Raw genomic sequence first — 20,002 nt, 5'->3', positions numbered from 1 at the left:
AATACTTAATGACCCAGGTTTGATTCCCCAGTACCCAGGTAAAGCCAGATGCACAAAATGGCACATGCATCAGGAGTTTTTTTTGCAGTGGCAGGAGGCCCTGGTATGCTCTTATTCTCTCTTTCTTTCTCTCTCTCTCTCTCTCTCCCTCTCTGCTTGCAACTAAATACGAAAAACTTAAGTTTATGACTTAGGAGGAAACGATGATGTCATCAAAATAAATGAGAGACTAATTGAGGGGGGAGAGGAAATGATGGAGAATGGAGTTGAAAAGGGTAAAGTGGGGAGAGGAAATTACCATGGTTTATTGTCTATAACTACGGAAGTTTTCAATTTAAAAAAAAAAAAAACTTTTTTAAAGTCTATGGCTGAGGAGATCATAAGCCCTGGGGGGGGGGTCTACTACTGTTTTCTAAGCACATATATTGTGTCCATCAAATTACCCTCTAAATACTTGTGTTTATGCCCATATATTAATGCTACTCTCACTTTTGGTTAGAGAAGGTTTATTTTTTGTTTTGGGTTTTATTTTAAGATGGTGGTGACCACAGGGGCACTCAAAACTCACCAAAGTGCTGAGAAGAAGAGACAATGGAGTGTTCAGCACCAAGTATGACATCACTATCACACCTTCCAAGCCTCAGGGAACATTGCAGAAAAGGTGGCTGAAAGAACATAAGAGCCAAAGGAAGGGGAGGAGGGCATTGCAACACTGTCTTCCAGACACAAAGTGGCTGTGGCACTCATACCTCACAGTGGCTGAAACCACCTACACAAGACCTGCATACTAGAAGAGGAAAAACTGATGACCTCAAAATAAAAGAAAAACTAGTTGTAATGAAGAAATATTGGCTACTTATGATGTTCCCAGCCTGTATTAATTTTGTAATCTATATATCTGTAAGAAATATATTAATTGAAAATGGAAAACCAGGTGTGGTGGCACATGCTTTTAATCCCAGCACTTGGGAGGTAGAGGCAGGAGGATTGTCATGAGTTCAAGGCCACCCTGAGATTACATAGTAAATTCCAGGTCAGTCTGGGCTAGAGTGAAACCCTACCACGAAAAACCTAAAAAATCCAAGCGTGGTAGCACATGCCTTTAATCCCAGCACTCAGGAGACAGAGGTAGGAGGATCATCGTGAGTTCAAGGCTGCCCTGAGACTACATAGTGAATTCCAGGTCAGCCTGGGCTAGAGTGAAACACTACCTCGAAAAACCAAAAAAAAAAAAGAAAGAAAGAAAGAAAGAAAGAAAGAAAGACCTAAAAAATAAGGAAAGGAAATGGAGAGATGTTAAGGCAGTTGCCTACAAAGCCAAAGGACCCACGTAAAGCCAGATGCACAAGGTGGTGCAAGCGGCTGGAGTTCGTTTACAGTAGCTAGAGGCCATGGCATGCCCATTCTTTCTGTCTCTATCTACCTCTTTCCCTCTCTCTCTCTCTCTCTCTCTCTCATAACTAGATAAATAAATTAAGTAAAATATATTTTAAAAAGAAATATACTAAGCCATATATCTATAAAAACATGCATCTCAAGACTTTTTGTCAAACAGGCTGACTCTTACATGCATCTGGAGAGGTTCTCTAACAATTTGTTACAAGATCAAAAAAGCTAACAGATAACAGGAACTTGTGACAATAGTGTTAAAACAGATGGTTTCACTTTTAATGTATAAGTAGAAACTGACTCTCAGAGCCTAACCCTTTTGAACCAGATTGAAAGTACCTTATCTTGGGAAAAGAGTAATGTGTAATTGGTCTTGCTCTTGTCAGAAAGAAATGTCTTAACTGTTTACCTAAAGATCATAAATCTCAGGGAGGCTCTTCCTCATGTAGTCGTAAGACCTGATTACTGACCATCAGGTAAGAATGGGAAAAACCTTGAAGTTATAAGAGGTGTAAGACCCCAGTATAGCCAGTGCTCCTGGCTTCTGTCTCTTCTGGCACTAGCCAACAGGAGTCTATGGGATAAAGAGAAAGCTCTCTCCTCTCTCGAGTGGATCTGCCTGATTAGCCTCATTGACTTGATTTACCCAAATTTCCCATAGCTGTTGGAAAGAAGGTATTCAGTGGATGGGGGATTTGGGATGGAGGGGGAAGACAGCTGGAGGGGATTGTGATCATGATACACACACACACACACACACACGCAGAACTGGTCAATAAAAAATAGAAAAAATAAATATATTGTATCTTTTATATTTCTTTTAAATGAAAACCCAGAAAACTATAATTAAAACATTTTTAGGCACGCGTGCATGCACTTGTGTGTGTGTGTGTGTGTGTGTGTGTGTGTGTGTGTGTGTGTGTGGTGTGTTATGTGTGATGTATGCACATGCACGTGCAGATGTGAGCAGTGTGCATGTTTGTTGTGGTCAGAAGAGAACTTTGGGTGCCATTCCCCATTGCTCAAGGAATATTCCTTCGTATGGTCTCTTCCTCCACCTGCAGTTGATGCTTTTCCTATCACTGAGCTCCAGTGATTCTCTTGTCTCTGCCCCACCCTGACCTCAACAGACATTCATGACCACACCCAGCTTTTTATGTGAGTTTTGGAAGAATCTAACTCCGGTGGCTAGGGCATCCCAGGCTCATGCTTAAGCACAGCACTCTTAATTGCTCCTTCATCTCTCTAGTCTTTGAAAATTTAGAAAGCTATGTCTGAAAACATGTATATTTAATTCTAACAGTTTTAAATGTAAACAAAATATATTTGTAATGGGATGCTAGGGGTTCAGGAAAGTCCTTGGACCCCAAACCCCAGTCTCACTTCTAATTTTAATCAAAGAATTGAACAAAAAAACAAAGACAGATGGTAGCCAGGCATGGTGGTGCACACCTTTAATCCCAGCACTCAGGAGGCAGAGGTAGGGGGATTGCTGTGAGTTCAAGACCACCCTGAGACTACAGAGTGAATTCCAGGTCAGCCTGGGCTAGAGTGAGACCCTACCTTGAAAAACCAAAAAATAAAAAAATAAAAAATAAGACAGATGGGCTGGAGAAGATGGCTTAGTGGATAAGTCTCTTGACTGCAAAGCCAAAGGACCCTGGTTCCATTCCTCAGGACCTACGTAAGCCAGACGCACAAGGGGACGCATGCATCTGGAGTTCGTTTATAATGGCTAGAGGCCCTGGCACACCCAGTCTGTCTCTACCTCTTTCTCGCTATCATAAATAAATAATATAATACAATATAATATAATATATTTAAAAAATTAAAAAGAAGGGTGAGAAGGATAATTATTAAATTGTTATCTTTACTGAGGGAAGTAAAGAGCCAAAGAAAGGCACCCATGTGGCTACATATCCTAGGTGGAGGGCCTGGAAAAAAGCATGGAAAGAAAAAGAAAGTTCAAGGAGCTCCTGCCATGTGGGGAGCTGGAGAGGATAAAGGAGCCCATGTGCAGAGTAAAGGCCAGCCCAGGCCCAGCCAAGAGAAAAACTCACCCACAGCTGGACGTTCCCAAGTGGTCAGAGAGCCTGCCTTCCCCTTGCAAAGATATTTATAACCTTTTGTGGAGCTGGGCTATCTTCCAGCTCAGGTGAACCAGAGGGCCAGCTGGTTGGTTAGGGTTAGGGGCTGTCTCAGGAAGAGGCTCGCCCTGGCACCAAGATCCAGAGGCTGAACTTGACCAACCACAATGTTTAAATCCTATGAAAGACCTCCCTCCCAGGAGGGGTCCTGACTGTTTGTAGAAAAACATGTCTGGGGAACTCTGTAAGAGAGATAATAAATCAGATCATCTTTGATTTCTAGCAAGCGCAAATTTTCCTGCCCTTTTTACCTTCAGGGTAAAAAGTCACCCTAACTGTACCCTCCCTCATATTCTGTCCAGTTTCTTTTTTATAATAATTTTATTTTATTTTATTAAAAATTTTTATTGACAACTTCCATAATTGTAGACAATAAACCATGATTATTCCCGCCCCACTTTCCCCTTCACAACTCTGCTCTCCATCATATCCCCATTTGTCTCTCTTTTACGTTGATTTCATCATCTTTTCCTGCTATTATGACGGTCTTGTATAGGTAGTACTAGGCACTCTGAGGTCATGGATATCAAGGCCAAATTGTGTCTGGAAGATTGCATTGTATGCAGTCCTACCCTTCCTTTGGTTCTTAACATTCTTTCTGTCACCACTTCAGCAATGGACCCTGTGAGCCTTGGAGAGTGTGATAGAGATGTTTCAGTGTTGAACACGCCTCTTCACTTCTTCTCAGCATTAATGTGCCTTTTGAATAATCCCAGTGGTCAATGCCATCTGAAAAGAGAAGCTTCTCTAAACAATAGTGAGAGTAGCATTAATATATGGATAAGAAAAGTAATTACAGGGCAGTTTGGTGAGCAGTATGTATTTAGCCAGACAAGAGCTTATCCAGACAAGAACAAACATTACACCCCCAGGACCCAGGACCTCCCCACTATAGGCTTTTGATTTGGTTTTCAGTGTCAGACATGTATTTCCTCCCATGGAGCAGGCCTCCAGTCCAATTAGACAGTGGTTGGTTTCTCCCATAAGAGACACACCACTATTACACCCATTAGCTCATTTGGCCTGGCTGGCCAAACTTAAGGCTTGCAGTGTCCGCTGTTAATACTGCTGATGACTTCTCTCTCTTATAGGGCTGCATGCAGCATAGCGTTTCCCAGATTTCTGTCAGCTGGTCTACAGGAAGGAGGTTTTCAGCTTAGCTCCTGCTTGATTTCTCACTGACCTTGCAGCCAAAGTATGTGGAGTCTTCAGCAATATGGTCTTACCATCTATTTATGATGGGAAACCAAGAGCCTTGGCAATGGTCTGTAATATTTTGAGGGCAGTAGGAATTCTCCCTGGCCAACAACTCACTGGAAGGTATCCCATCACTGGCACTGAAATTTTTCCAGTAACAGTTGATGGCTTTTGGATGTGTCATTATCCAGAAAAGGAGGTTTCCACATGGCTTTTTCATAACATCTTAAATTTTGATTAATCTTCCCACCACCCTTCTTTTACTCAATCTCTTCTGCTGGCCTTATTTTTGTTGCTCAAAACTTTTTGGCTTAAAAAAAAATGTTTTAGCTATTCAAGGTTTTTTTTTGTGCTTCCAAATGAATTTTAGGACTGTTTTCTCTATTTCCATGAAGAATGCCATTGGAATTTTGATGGGGATTGCATTAAATGTGAGATTGTTTTTGGTAAGATTGATATTTTCACAACATTAACTCTTCCCACCCAAAAACAAGGGATGTCTTTCCATTTCCAAGTGTCTTCTGCAATTTCTCTCTTGAGTGTTTTAAAGTTTTCATTATAGAGATCCTTTAATTCCTTGGTTAGGTTTATTCTGAAGTGCTTTATATTTTTTTGAGGCAATTATCAATGGAAGTGATACCCTGATTTCATCCTCAGCATGTTTGTTATTAGCATGTAGGAAGAATACTGATTCCTCTGTTTATTTTGTGTCCTGCTATGTTGCTACAAGTGTTTATCAACTCTAACAGTTTTCTGGTAGTCTTTAGGGTCCTTGATGTATAGAATCATATCATCTTCAAATAATGATAATTTGATCTCTTCTTTTCTAATGTGTATCCCTTTTATGTGTGTCTCTTGCCTTATTCTATAGCTAAAACTTCCAGTATTTTATTAAATAAAAGCAGGGACAGTAGACACCCTTGTTTTGTTCCTGACTTTGGTGGAAAAACTTCAAGTTTTTCCCCATTTAGTATTATGTGAGCTGTAGGTTTGTCATAAATAGCCTTTATTATGTTGAGATATATTCCTTCTAATCCCAGTTTCATTAGGACTTTTACCATGGGAGTTTGTCAAATGCCTTTTCTGCATCTACTGAGATGATCATGTGATTTTTGTCCTTCAGTTTGTTTATATATTGTATTACATTTATCAATTTGCATTTATTGAACCTTCCCTGCATCTCTGGGATAAAGCCTACTTGGTCAGGGTGAATGATCTTTCTGATATATTCTTGTATTCTGTTTGCCAATATTTTGTTGAGAATTTTTGCATGTATGTTCATGAAGGAGATTGGTCTGTAACTTTCTTTTTTGTGTTCTGTCTTTGTCTGGTTTGGGTATCAAGGTGATGCTGGCTTTGTAGAAGTTTGGTAGTATACCTTCCTTTTCTATTTTATGGAAAACTTTGAGAAGCTTTGGTGTTAGTTCTGTGAAGATCTGGTAAAATTCACCAGTGAGTCCATCTGGGCCTGGACTTTTTTCAGTTGGGAGATTTTTTTTTTTATAACTGCTTGATCTCTGTACTTTGCTATAGGTCTATTTTAATGGCTTATATCACCTTGATTTAGTGTTTGTGGGTCATATAAACCTAGGAAATAATCCATTTCTCTTAGATTTTCAAACTTAGTGGAGTATTATGTTCTTAAAGTTTGTCCTTGTGATTTTCTGAATTTCTTTGGTATCTGTTGTAATGGTGCCTTTTTATCTCAAAATTTATTAATTTGTGTCTCTTCTCTCTTTCTTCTGGTCAGGTTTGAAGAAGGACTACTCCATCTATGCAGCTATGGGGACATTGTCATCCATGCTGGGGTGAGATCTTTCAGTGCTATGGCTGCTTTGGGGTCATTCATGCTCTGTAAGTGACTCTTTACCATGTCTGTAAGTAAGCCCAATAAAGTTACTGGGTCCCCAAGCTCACTGGGTAGAATTGTTGCTTTGGTCTGTCATTGGTGCACTATTTGAGAGAGCAGATACTTGTCTACTTCTCCCCAGGAAACGTTCATAGAGCAGGACCTGAGTTTGGATCCATGTAAAATGCCTGACAAGGTGGTGGGAAGGGTACCTGTAATCCCAGGGAGGAAGAGACAGGGAAGCCCTGGGAATTACTGGCTAGCTAATCTAGCTGAATTGTGAGCTCTAGGTTCAGGAAAAAAAAAAAAAAAAAAAAAAAAAAAAAACCCTGCCTCAAAGAATAAAGTAAACCAGGTGTGGTGGTGCATGCCTTTAATCCCAGCACTTGGGAGGCAAAGGTAGGAGGATCACCATGAGTTTGAGGCCACCCTAAGACTACATAGTGAATTCCAGGTCAGCCTGGGCTAGAGTGAGACCCTACCTCAAAAATGAAAAAATAATAATAATAATAATAAGGTAAACAGCAATTTAGGAAGACATCCAACATCAACCTGTGACTCTGTAAGTACAGAGAGAGAAGAGAGAAATTTATCCAGTCTTGAGGGAAGTAATTAATACCTTCATGAGGCTGGCACTCTCATCATTCAAAACACCTTTTAGAGGCTGGAGAGATAGCTTAGTGGTTAAGGCCTTTGCCTGCAAATCCAAAGACCTAGGTTTGATTACCCCAGGACCCACACTAGCCAGATGCACAAGGGGGTGCACGCGTCTGGAGTTCATTTGCAGTGGCTGGAGGCCCTGGCACGCCCATTCTCTCTCTCTCCTCCTACGTCTTTCTCTGCCAAATAAATAAATACATTTAAAAAAAAAACCCACTGGGCATAGTGGCACAAGCCTTTAATCCCAGCACTCGGGAGGTGGAGGTAGGAGGATCGCCGTGAGTTCAAGGCCACCCTGAGACAACACAGTGATTTCCAGGTCAGCCTGAGCTAGAGTTAGACCCTACCTCAAAAAAAAAAAAAAGAACCTTTTAGAGGGGCTAGATAAATGGTTCAGCACTTTCCTGCAAAGCCTAAGGACCTGAGTTCAATTTCCCAGTACCCATGTAAAACCAGATGCACAAAGTGGCACAGGAGCCCATGTAAACAAACGTGGACCTCACCATGAGTTCCAGGCCACCCTGAGACTACATAGTGAATTCCAGGTCAGCGTGGGCTAGAGTGAGACCCTACCTCAGAAAAAATAATCCACTATGTTGTCTCAGGGTGACCTTGAACTCATGGCAATCCTACCTCTGCCTCCCAAGTGCTGGGATTAAAGAAGTGTACCACCACACCCACAAAAATTTTATTATTAATTTTCAAGCGGAATAAGAAAAACTATGGTCATAAATTTCTGTTGTCAACTTGATAGAACAGTAATCAAGAAAGAGACACCACATTTCCTGGGCAGGTCTGTGAGGGTGTTTCCAGGAAGTATTAATTGAGGGAGAAAGACCTTCCTCCAGAGTGGCAGCCCCTCAGGTGGCTGCTTATATATAAGCAGGCGCTAGGAAATGACAGTGCCTTTTTTTTTCAGGAGGGAGAGATAAGGTTTCCCTCTAACCCAGGCCGACCTGGAATGACTGGCCTTGAACTCAGCAATCCTCCCACGTTAGCCTCCCAAGTGCTGTGACTAAAGGCATGCACCACTACACCTGGTGACAGTGCCTTTTGCCTCGCTGCCCTTGCTAATTGCTACTGCATGCATCTATCCTGTTGCAGCCACCCTTTGCAGACACTGGAACCAGCTTCTTCAACCTTCCAATGTTCCAATGTATATTGGAAAGTCTCCAAGAATCCTCCAGGCCTTCAGTGGCAGAGTGGGATTGCAGAATCATCCAGCTTGATGGACTAAGCAGCTACCAGATTCTCAGATTCTCCAGATAGCAGACAGCCATTGTTGGACTGCCAAATCAAAATAAAAAATATTCTTTTTTTTTTTTTTTTTTTTTTTTTGGTTTTTCAAGGTAGAGTCATGCTCTAGTCCAGGCTGACCTGGAATTCACTATGTACTCTCAGGGTGGCCTAGAACTCCTGGTGATCCACCTACCTCTGCCTCCTCCTAAATGCTGAGATTAAAGGTGTACACACCATACCGGGCTAATCTAACAAATATTCTTTATAACAAATATCCATTCTATGGGTTCTCATCCTCTAGAGACCTCAGACTAATAATGCAGAAGTCATCTCAGAAGTGTCAAAAGATAAGTGGTATGAGAGGCCTTTATACCAGAGTTCCATGATATAGACAGGGAGTGTTGGGACCACCAGGCTTCAGTGGGGCCAAATGCCCATACACTGGCAGGGCATCTTGGATGTCAAGTCAAAGATGGGCTTTTCCATATAGACAGCAAGGAGTTATTGCAAGCTTTGAGTACAAGTTTCACCTACTATGTCCATACCAACCTGAACACACCAAATCTTATCAGTTTCACCTAAGTAAATTTGTGGCTGAGATTTTTGTTTTTGTTCCCACCCTCACGATGGGAACTGAACATAAGTATTTTTAGGAAAAATAAAATAGATGAGTCAACATAGAAAATTAAGAGGACACTTGTCTAATAATTACTTGTCTCTTCACATAGATTTAATAGAGTCAGATTATAATAGCTCTTTTCTCTTTTTTCCAATAGTTTCTTAATGGTACCAGAATTTTGCAACTAAATTATCCTTTAACTTTATTATTTTCTTTGCCAGCATAAAAGAGCTGCTGAAATTAATCCTTCCTTTGTCTCCTGAAGCCAGACTCTGACAAGCTTTTGTCTGGAAGACACACTCAAGCCTGCCCCCTTCTCCAGTCAGATTTTAAGTCTTTCTTATGCCAACAATCATCCTTTGGTCTTCTAAGTCCCATACCCACCACCCCTGAAGAAAATCTTCCATGGGTACCAGTTTGTCAAGGGACTTTAGGCCTTTCACACACAGTAACAGGCCCACCCTGAGAGTTTAGAGACCCTCAATTACTTCCAGGAGGAAGTAGGAAAGAAGGTAAGCAAAGGCCCCACAGGCCTCTCCTGCCTGCACTGAGCAGGAATGGTCATTCTGGGCCTCAGTGGTCTCGCCAGAGTCCAAGAAATGGGCCTTGGATTTGATTTGAAAACCAAAGAGAGTATGAAACAGCAGGAAGACAGTAAAAGCCAATTCTGGGAGCCCTAGAAGGAGCCTTCTAGTCTCCCCAAGCAGCAGCCCACAGGGGTTAGCATCAGGCTCTTCCTCCTAGTGGGAAACACAAGAGATTCCCTCAGTGTCCAGAATGCTCAGAAAACATATTCCAGAGGCAAGGAGAGTTGATTTTCTCCATGAGAGTTTAAATGTTGAGGCTGAGCATGACGGTGCACACCTTTAATCCCAGCACTCGGGAGGGAGAGGTAGGAGAATCGCCGTGAGTTCAAGACTGCCCTGAGAGTACAGAGTGAGACCCTACCTCGGGGGAAAGAAAAAGAGGCTAAATGTTGGCTGACTAGAGGGATATGTTTTGGCTTCGCGCCTCCATTTTCACTGCCTGCTAGTGGTATACAGTGTGATCCCCCTGGTGCCAGCAAAATCAGGAACACCTACAAATTTGTTAGTGATCATCCTTACTAGATGATGGGACTGAGACCTTTAATTCCAGCATTCCAGAGGCTGAGAGAGAGGAACAAGAATTTGAAGCCAGTTTGGACTACATAATGAAATCAAAGCCAACCCGGGCCACATAGTAAGGCCATGTTCAAAATGTAAAGAAGAAAATGACCATCTTTTTGTTAAAATATTTGGTTTATTTATTTGAGACAGAGAGAGACAGAGAAAGGAAAAAGGCAGATAGAGAGAGTATGGGCATGCCAGGGCCTCCTGCCACTATAAACGAACTCCCCATGCATGTGCCACTTTGTGCATGTGGTTTTATGTGAGCACTGGGGAATCAAACCTAGGCCATTAGGGTTTGCTAGAAAGTGCCTTTAACCTGAGCCATCTCTCCAGCCCCAAAATGACCATCTTTGACCTGCCCTAGATATATTGTACCAGAAACACAAGTGTTTTATCAAGTCCCTGTTCTGTGCTTGCTTGCTTGTGACAGGTCTGCAATGTAGCCCCAGTGAGCCTTCAACTCACCACCTTCCTGCCTCAACCTCCTGAGTACTGGGATTATAGGGGTGCACCGAGGCAATCTGATGCAAGCAGAAACTGCACTGATAAGGAGGAGTAGGGTTGTGGAGCTGAAGAGACTCCTAGCTCTCAAAGCAGGGTGTCCAGCCTTTTGAAATTGAGATAGATATGTCCTAGTCACCTACAAATGTGTTGCGCCACATTTGTGCGTATTCTGGCATGCTTGTGGCCCATGTGGGTCACAGTCACAGATTGTACAGCCTGTCACCCTTCCCAAGCCCCTCCCCTTAGTCCTCGCAGAACCTGACCCCTCGTTCTTCCCTCCCTCAACCCAGCTTCGTCCGGGAGCCGCTGGACGCTGACTGAGAGCTCCTCGCTGACCTGCCTTGCGTCTTCCCTCGCTGTGGATACTGCGCACAGTGACGTGGAGCTGACCGCTCGCTAGCCCCGCCCTGTCCTTCCCAGCCTGCACACCTCTCCCCCTCAGCCCCGTGCCCAGCCCCACAACCGCCTCCCGCGGGGCCTGACTCGGGGAACCGAGCCCCCCCCGCCCACCCACGCCTCTCCCCAGGCGCCCGGGCTCAGGCCTCCTCGCCGCCAGGCCCCACGAGCAGCAGCGGCTGCGCGTTCTTGCCCTTGTCGTGCCAGCACACGTCGAAGAACGGGAACACGGGCCCGGGCAGGCGCTCGTGGAAGGCGAAGAGCGGCTCCAGCGCGTCCGCGTCGCTGGCGTCGTAGAAGGCGAGCACGCCGTCCGAGAAGCTGAGGTAGAGGCCCACGCGGGCCGGCCGCCGCTCGGGGGCTCGCAGGGCCCGCGGCTCCTTGGCCTCCACGTGGGCCTCCAGGACCTTGCCGTCGCGCAGCCCCAGCAGCCACAGGCCCTGCGAGGGCACGGCGTGCAGCCGGCCGCGGCGCGGCGCGTCGGCCGCCATCACGCCCAGGGCCCAGCGCGGCTTGTCGCCCACCTCCACCTCCCAGTAGTGCTCGCCGGCCGCCAGCTGCTGCTGGGCCACCACCGCCACCGCCTTGTCGAACTGCCGCGAGTCGTCTCCCACGGGCGGGGCCTTCTGCTCGGAGCACTCCACGCGGCGGCCCGACGGGGACACCACCAGGCTCGGGTGCGCAGAGCTGGGGTCGAAAGTCAGCTCTTCCAGCGCTGCCAGAGAGACAAGAGTCAGGCCAGCCTGCGGAGCCTTCCCTCAGCTTCAGCTCCCTCTTCTTCCTTTTTTTTTTTTTTTTTTTTTTTTTTTTTTTTTGCCAAAGACCACACCTCTCCGGGCTTCCCCTTGCTCACTGCACAAGGAGCCCATAATTAGGTCTCTTCATGGTGGTGGGCAGGACTGGTATAAGATAGGTGATGGTAATCTGAGACCCAGAGAAGGCCCAAGGTTATGGAGCAGGACAGTGGGCCAGTCTTGATCTGATTTTTGGACCTTAGAACAGGGGTTCCCTCCATTCCTACCCCAGCCAGCCAAGAAGCAGTAAGGGCTGAACATCGATGAGTGCATGTCCCATAGGCTGCAGCACCCAGATGTGCTCCAGCCCTTGGGAGGGAGGGCTGAGCCCTGAGCTCCCCAGTCACATAGACCTAAATCAGTGTTTGACTCAGGCCAGTTCCCAGAGTTCCAGGAGCTCTACAGAACCTCAGCCCCCAATTAGCAAGAATCATCTCAGTGGCCAGAGAGGGACAGGGAGTCGTGGCTTAGACCCATCATAGCAGCACTCCTGAGCTAAGCAGTCTTCTCCCCATGCCACTCCTGCATCTCCCAAAGGCCTCCAGGCTGGGTTAGAAAACTGCAAGAAGGAACCCCCAGAGGTAAAGGGCAACTTCTTCCATAGCTTTTTTGTTTGTTTCTTCTTTTTTTCCTTTTTGCATGTGTGTGGGGTGTATGCATGTGTGTGTGCAGATATGTATGCTCCATGGGCAATGGCCAGAGGAGAATGTCAGGGGTCCTCTATTGCTCATCCATGTGCATGTCTCTCTGAACCAAGACCAGCTGTTTTTGGTTAAACTACTTGGCCAGCAAGCCCCAACAATTCTCTGGTCTCTGCTCCCCAAAGGACTGGGGTTATAGGCATACATGGCCATACCCAGCTATTTACATGAGCCCTCAGGAAGTCTGAGGCCTTCTCAGGCCTTCATGCTTGTATAGCAAGCACTCTTACCCACTGAGCCATGTCCCCAACCTCATGGCTTTCTGAGTTGGAGTTAGAAGGCCTCTCTATGTCTCAGGCTTCCCACCAACCCCACAGTTACACCCAGAGCTGTCCCTCCTAGTACCTGGCATCAGAGCCCGGAACATCTTCTTCCACACCTGGAATTTGAAGTCATCTGAAATGATAGGCAGCTGGATGTCCAGACGTGCGGGTGGTGGTGACTCTGACAGGATCTTCTGCAGCCTGGAGGTAGAGAGATGAGTGGGAGGTGGGGGACTCCCCCCACATCACATTCTTGCCTTAACTTGTCCATAAGAGTCACAATTTGGGAATTTGGAAAGGTTCTGGATATGGATGAAGGTGATGGCTATACATTCTGAATGTATTTAGTACAACTGAACATAAAATGTACATTTGAAAATGTTTGAAGCCAGATGTGGTGGTACATGCCAATAATCCCCAAGTTTGAGAGGCTAAGAATCTCTGGTTCTAAGCCTGCCTGGGCTAATTAGTGAGTTCAAGGCCAGGCTGAGCTCTTCTACTAGTCTATAGTACAGAGCTATCTCCCAGCTCCTGGCCATTCCTACAGGACCCAACTCCAGTGTCTACTTCTCTGTCCTGGCCATCCCTTTTCCTCCCCAGCAGCCTTGAAATGACACCTATGATGTGCCCACAACTGCACTGTGGTGCCAGTTTATGAGGCCCACAGGTCTGTCTCATTTCTGTGTTCAACATAAAGTGCACAGAGATGGTTGTCAGCAAAGGCTCATGGTGAGCTGAGGGTGAGCCAGCTAGGATAAGCTGGGCAAAGGAACAGAGCCAAGTTGGTCTTACCTGCTGGTCACCAGACAATATTTCTGGAGGAAGAAAAAAAGAAAGGAGGTAAATGAGGCAGAGTGGACTCTGGAGACACTTGAGGATGGGGTGGACAACTGAGAATGCTAAGCAGGGGATCAAAAAGACCAGAAAAAAAAAAAGTCTACCTCTGGACATTACTTATTCTTCTTTTCTTTCTTTCTTTATTATTTTATGTGAGAATGAGAAAGTACAGGAGCAACAGGGCCTCTTGCTGCTACAAATTCCAGACACATGTGCTACTTTCTGCATCTGGCTCTATGTGGGTACTAGGGAGTTGAACCTGAGCTGATAGGCTTTGCAAGCAAATGCCTTGATCCTCTGAGACATCTCCCCAACCCTGGACAAGTACTTTCATGCAAAGTAGGAAAAGGTGCCCCACCCCTATCACAGAAGCTCAAATACACCTGTTAGAAGATTGTCCTACTAAATACACAAGCCTATAATGTCTGTGATATGAATGGTGCCCATTTAGATATATCATCCTTATGCAGTGTCCAAACAGAGGCCCACTGGAGATGAAACCCTAGCCTATCCCTTCACTTCTCTGGGCCTCAGGGTCCATCTGACAATGGAAAGTGGTCCCTGGAGCCTCAGTCATGGACAAGAGGCAGGGTGAGGAGGTCACTCAGTGCTCACCATAAGGAACTCAGTCTGTGGTTTGTCGGCCACCTCTTCTAGCACCTTTTCCATCTGCCGCAGCTGCTCCAGATAAGAGTTCAGGCCTGCCATCTCCCGCCGCAAGGCCACACCAGCCTCTCCCCGAACTCGTTCTGCCTCACGGTCCAAAGAGCCTTCTAGTGCAGCCAGGAACACCCTCATTTTCCCCAGTTGATCCCCAACAGCTCCTCGGAATTGACGCACTGTCTCCTGAGGTGAGGATGAAGAAAGATCCTTGACTGGGGACCCTCAGCCTGGACCCACAGTCCTGAGGCTCCACCATGCCAGCCCCTCACCTCCACCTCCGTTAACTGGTGCTCTAGCACAGCCAGGCTCTTCTCCTTGTGCATACAGGCCTCATGCAGCTGCATCTTCTGCTGTGGGAGCTGTGCCTGGGGGTGGAGGCAGGGCAAGGCATAAGAAATGACAAGATTCTTCCCAAACTTCCACATATCTCCCCCTAATCCTGCCCTCCGTAGTTTATTCTCAATGTCAAAAACTCCTCCAGCCATTTTCCCAGACCCAGATCCATTTGCATACCTCCAGTCCCTGACCATACTTCTCCCTAAGGTCTGGGTACCCTCTCTTCCCATGATCTAGTTCTTTAACTCTTCTTTGGCCTTACTTTCCACATCCCATCCCTCAGCAGTCATCCCCGATGCAGATGTTTACAAGGATAACATAAATGCACTTTGCTCCCCCAACCCTGCCCATCAGACAGACATATGACATTTGGCACACAGCAGGCTTCCAGGAGAGAGATGGGTGAAAAAAAGGAAATGATGTTAGGTGGGGTTGGTGCATGTTTGTAACCCCAGCACTGGGGCAGTTGAGGCAAGGGGATCACAAAGTCAAGACCAGCTTGTTCTACATAGTAGGTTCCATGCCAGCCTTATATACAAGGAAACCCTGTTGAAAAGAATGAGGGAGGAGGAGGCAGGGGCGGTGCGATGGTAACGACTTTCCCCTCTTGCTGGGCTTGTTAGCCTCTGTACGCCACTGACAGCTCAGGGGACAAGCAATTTTATATATATATCCACTGCGTTGATCAATAAGCCTATCTGTGGACTGTTGGTTTGGAGTTCTTAAAATGCAAGCATGTACTCTCACTTTGGGTAAAGAATCTTCTCTTTTCAGATGGCAGTGACCTTGGGATGACTCAGAAGGTATCATAGTGCTGAAAATAAGTGACTGTAGTACTGAGTAACATCTTGATCACACCTTTCAAGGCTCAGGGTCTAATGCAGAAGAGGTGGCAGAGAGAATGTAAGAGCCAAAGGAAGGGTAGGACTCCTTACAACATGCTCTTCCAGGCACAAAATGGCCTGGATATCCATGACCTCACCGTGCCTGACACTCCCTACACAAGACCATCATAAGAGGAGGAAAAGATCATGACATCAAAATAAAAGAGAGACTGATTGAGATGGGGAGGGGATATGATGGAGAATGGAATTTCAAAGGGGAAAGTGGGGGTAGGGAGGGAGGATATTACCATGAGGTTTTTTTTTTTATAACCATGGAAAATGTTAATAAAAATTGAGAAAAATAAAATGCAAGCATGGGGAGCTAGCTCTAAGGGATCCAGCCAAAGCGTCCTCTGCCTTCCTGCCTCCTTGACTCCCCACTTCAGTGTCCTCCTCTGCACAATGGCAGTGGCCCCTGCCTTAATCAATTGGCACCCTCTGCCCCACGCTAGGAGAAACTGGGGGCCACTCGGTGGTGTTCCCATCTAGGGGAAACCACAGGACTGGGCTGCCAGATCAGTCTCCTCCTGGAGGGCTCTTGGCGGTGGTTCTGACAAAAGACAAGCTCAAGAAGATCAAACCCGGCTCACGCCTTTAATCCCAGCACTCGGGAAGCAGAAGTGGGAGGCTCGCCAGTGAGTTCCAGGCCACCCCGAGACTACATAGTGAATTCCAGGTCAGCCTGGGCCAGAGTGAGACCCTACCTCGAAAACCAGAAGGAGGAGGAGAAGGAAAAAGAAAGAAGTTCAAGCTGAAGCTGGGGGAGGCACGTTCCGCGGCGGGGGGGGGGTGCTCAGGGCGCTGGACATCATGACCCTCACCCACAAGCTGGTGGCTTTCTACTGTGAGGACTACGGAGCTGAACTCGCGACAGCCATGCCACACGACATGGGCATGTAGGAACTGGGGGAGATGCTTCGTGAGGCCCCAACACCCACGACCCCATTCAATCACTCCGAATCTGGTATGTGGGAACCGACCCAACCGCTCTAGCTTGCCTATGCCCCAAAGCATTCCTGTCTCCTTCCTCCTCCAAACTCCTTTGGACCCCCTTCAGACTCCTGAGGCTTGGTGCTAGCTGATGCGGATCACTCAATCTGGTCTGTTCTCTCTTCACAGATAAAGATGAGCAGGATTGAGAGTTCTGGGAACCTGGGTTGGGCAGGCTCTGGGCAGAAGTGCCCTGCCCTAGGCTGGCGGGGGGGGGGGGGGGGGGGGGGGGGGGGGGGTCACAGCCAGTACTGGGCTGCACTTAAGAATAGAGTGGGAGAAAATGGGGGAGGGACTTTAATATAGACCCGAGGAAGTCTAACCTGTCTAGGAGACTGGGCGCTGATGACGCCCCATCTGCATGTCCAGCAGCTGCACAAGACAACGGCAGGACAGGAAGGCCGCTTCTGGCCTCCAGACTATCCCACGTCCCTCCCCTCGCCCCTGCACCTGTTGTTTGCTACTCCACAGACCAACAGATATTTCATAGCAGTTGCACACACATCTGCTGCGTGTGATTTGTCACATTCATGACATGTAAGAATTTATGTCTGTGTATCCATCCTCCTGGCCTCGCTCAGGGTCGCAATATTGAAAAGAACATCTGTGTAAAGGCTGAGAGTTTCGGGACTTCCAGATCCCACCAGAAAACAGCCTGAGCTGGAGTGTCGAGAGCCTTGGCCTCTCTTCTTGCTTTCCCCTGTCCACTGGGGATCCTCTGGCTGCCTCAGGCCAGCGCAAGTTTGGGAGCCTCGGAGGTACTTCACCCCAGGCAGGCAGCGTCCCTCTCGCGGTGAAAAAGCCAGTGACTCAGTCCCGGTTTGATTCGCCAGACTCGGGAAGGGTGGTTCAAGAGACGCTGCCCCCTTATTTCCAGACTTGCTGGAGCGATTGCGAAGGGCAAATCCAGCTTCGCAGGATCCCAGCCCGCCCCGGCGCGGCTCCTCCGGACTTCTTCCTTTGCCTGGCCACCTAGGCTTCCCACTCTCTCTAGCCACCCTGAGCACCCACGATCCTCAACACAGCGACCTCCCTAGGGACGGGGCCCGCTCTGTCCAGCAACCCCAGCCCACCCTGACCCCTGCTGGGGGAGGTCCCGCACCTTGAAGCGCATGTGGGCCTCGGCGGCGGGCAGCAGACGGTGACCGCGGTGCGAACCGAGAGAGGCGCACACACCGCACACGAGGGCGCGGTCCTGCTCGCAGTAGATGCTCAGAGGGTCCAGGTGCTCCTCGCAGTGGCCCTGGGGCACCTGCGCCAGGCCCTCCACCAGGCGCGCCAGCTGCAGGTTAGTGCTGAGCGCCTGAGGCCGCGTGGGCGCCTGGCAGCAGGGACAAGGCACCGTGCCATCCGCCCCAGGCTCGCCCCCCATGCGGTCCAGGCAGGCGCGGCAGAAAGTGTGGCCACACTCGGCGGTGACGGGCGCGTCAAATAGCTGCAGACACAGCGGGCAAGACAGCTCCTGGTGCAGGAGGCCCGGTGCAGCGGACATGGTGAGCCTGGGAGAAGGAGGAAGGTCAGACCAGAGGACTGAGCTACGACTTAATCCCAAACAGGTCTGTGACCACATAGCCATGAGCCTATGTAGATCTCACATCCTGTACTGGAGGGGATTTTGGTTATGACCGCGAGGCAAGGGGAGACTAAGTCTTAGTCCTAAAGGTAGTATCTACTGCCCTCACCACCAAAACTAGGTCTCCAACAAAAATATGGCTCCATGGGACCTTTGTTTACCCCCATTTCCTAAACATATGTGGAGATTACCGTCTGGCCCACTGTACTTGACCCGGTCTTAGCCCCAGGCCTCAGCTTCTTCCCTACATCTTGACCTCAACCACAGACCCCAATTATCTAGAAGCCCAAATCCCAGCCCTCTTCTCACTGAACTCTAGAGCATCCCCAGCCTTCTTCCCCTTCCCCGTTTAGCCAGGCCCATGGACTTACAGGTCTGGTGGGAGATCTTAGATCCAAGAAATGCCCAGGAAGACCAGTCAGGAACAGGGGTTCACAGTTGTGTCCACATGCAAGCAAGAAACAAGCGGCGGCTCAGGGCAAGGACAGCTGGACTCAGGGGCAGCTGGCAGTGGGTGAACAGCACGACTGCGAGGCACATATCAGAGGGCAGACCTTTCCAGATAATGCACAGGCCCCGGAGCTATATTTAGCCGTCCTGCCCATCTCCTCCCATCATTTCTGGAAACTGTTCTAAAAATGAGTACTGAGTAGTCAGTAGACAGACAGCTCAAGTCCAGGCCACCTGTTCTGGCCCATCCACTGTCCTCTCTCCAGGCTAGGCTGGAGCCAGAGCTTAATGTTGGTGGAGAGACAGAGACTCCTACACCACAGAGAATGCAGAAAATCAGGGTGATGTCCAGGTGGCTCAGTTTTGGTAAAGTCTTTGCCTCAAAATCACCCACATAAAAGTAAGGCACAGTGGTGTGCGCCTCTGAGGATACAGAAATGGAAAGATCCTTGGGGCTTGCTGGCTAGCTAGCCTAGCCAAATCAGTGAGCTCTGAGTTAGATGAGAGACCTTGTCTCAAAAAAGGAAGTGGGGAAAACAAAAACAAAAAGCAAGTGGGTCCAGGCATGTTGGCGTACACCTTTAATCCCAGCACTTGGGAGGCAGAGGTAAGAGGATCCCCATGAGTTCAAGGCCACTCTGAGACTACATAGTGAGCCTGGGCAAGAGAGAAACCCTACTTTGAAAAAAAAATAAGTTGGGACTGGGGAGATGGTTCAGCAGTCAATACTGCTTGCTGCAGAGGCAAGAGGGCCCAAGAGGGCCTGAGCTCCATCTCCAGCATCCATGTAAAAAGCTTGGTGTGGCCACATGTACATCAGGTAGGGTTGATTGAAAATTGTAACTCCAATTCAATGAAAGACTCCATCTAAGGAAATAAAGAACACCAGACATTCCCCTTTGGTCTCTGCAGGGGTGCAGATGGGGTACACACATGCAAACACTATACCCACACACCACACACCCCACACACACACAAGGTGAAGGAGGCTGGGCATGGTGGCTCACGCCTGTAATCCTAGCACTCAGGAAGCTGAGGCAGACAGATTGCCATGACTTCAAAACCAGCTTGGGCTACAGAATGAGTTCAGGAGAGCTAAGTTACAAAGTGAGATGCTGTCTCAAAAAAAAGAGGGAACTGGAGAGGTTAAAGGCACTTGCCTGCAAAGCCCAAGGACCCATGTTCTGCTCTCCAGATTTGTTAGCCATATCCACAAAGGTGAGGCAAGCACAAGGTCGCACAAGGTCACACAAGCCTACAAGGTGGCGCAAGTGTCTGGAGCTTGATCGCAGTGACTGAGGCCCTAGTATGCCAATTCTCTATCTTTCCTTCCTTTCTCTCTCTCACTCTCTCTCTTGCT

At 47.5% G+C, this 20,002-nt stretch overlaps 2 protein-coding genes across 2 annotated transcripts in view; one reads left to right on the top strand and one right to left on the bottom strand.

Annotated features, from left to right (window-relative positions):
* Positions 1-20,002, top strand: part of Znf668 (zinc finger protein 668) — a 704,021-nt gene that overhangs the window by 474,631 nt on the left and 209,388 nt on the right. The gene's annotated exons all lie outside the window — the stretch shown is intronic.
* Trim72 (tripartite motif containing 72) lies at positions 11,292-18,111 on the bottom strand. The gene is made up of 6 exons (XM_004671038.2): positions 17,722-18,111; positions 14,679-14,774; positions 14,362-14,592; positions 13,702-13,724; positions 12,992-13,110; positions 11,292-11,866 (listed from the first exon to the last, which is right to left on the bottom strand). The coding sequence occupies exons 1-6, from the start codon at positions 18,109-18,111 to the stop codon at positions 11,292-11,294; spliced, it is 1,434 nt and encodes a 477-aa protein (XP_004671095.1).

The sequence above is a fragment of the Jaculus jaculus genome, chromosome 12, assembly GCF_020740685.1.
Source record: "Jaculus jaculus isolate mJacJac1 chromosome 12, mJacJac1.mat.Y.cur, whole genome shotgun sequence".
Taxonomy (NCBI): domain Eukaryota; kingdom Metazoa; phylum Chordata; class Mammalia; order Rodentia; family Dipodidae; genus Jaculus; species Jaculus jaculus.
This window is presented reverse-complemented; position numbering and strand designations above follow the sequence as displayed.

What these genes read in the sequence shown, in the direction of transcription:
- Trim72 (XM_004671038.2), bottom strand. Translation starts at nt 18,111, where the DNA reads ATGTCCGCTGCACCGGGCCTCCTGCACCAGGAGCTGTCTTGCCCGCTG. An exon ending in ACCAGTTAACGGAGGTGGAG is followed by an intron (nt 14,593 to 14,678) that starts GTGAGGGGCTGG and finishes TCCTCACCTCAG; the next exon opens with GAGACAGTGCGTCAATTCCG. An exon ending in GTTCCGGGCTCTGATGCCAG is followed by an intron (nt 11,867 to 12,991) that starts GTACTAGGAGGG and finishes TCTCTCTGGCAG; the next exon opens with CGCTGGAAGAGCTGACTTTC.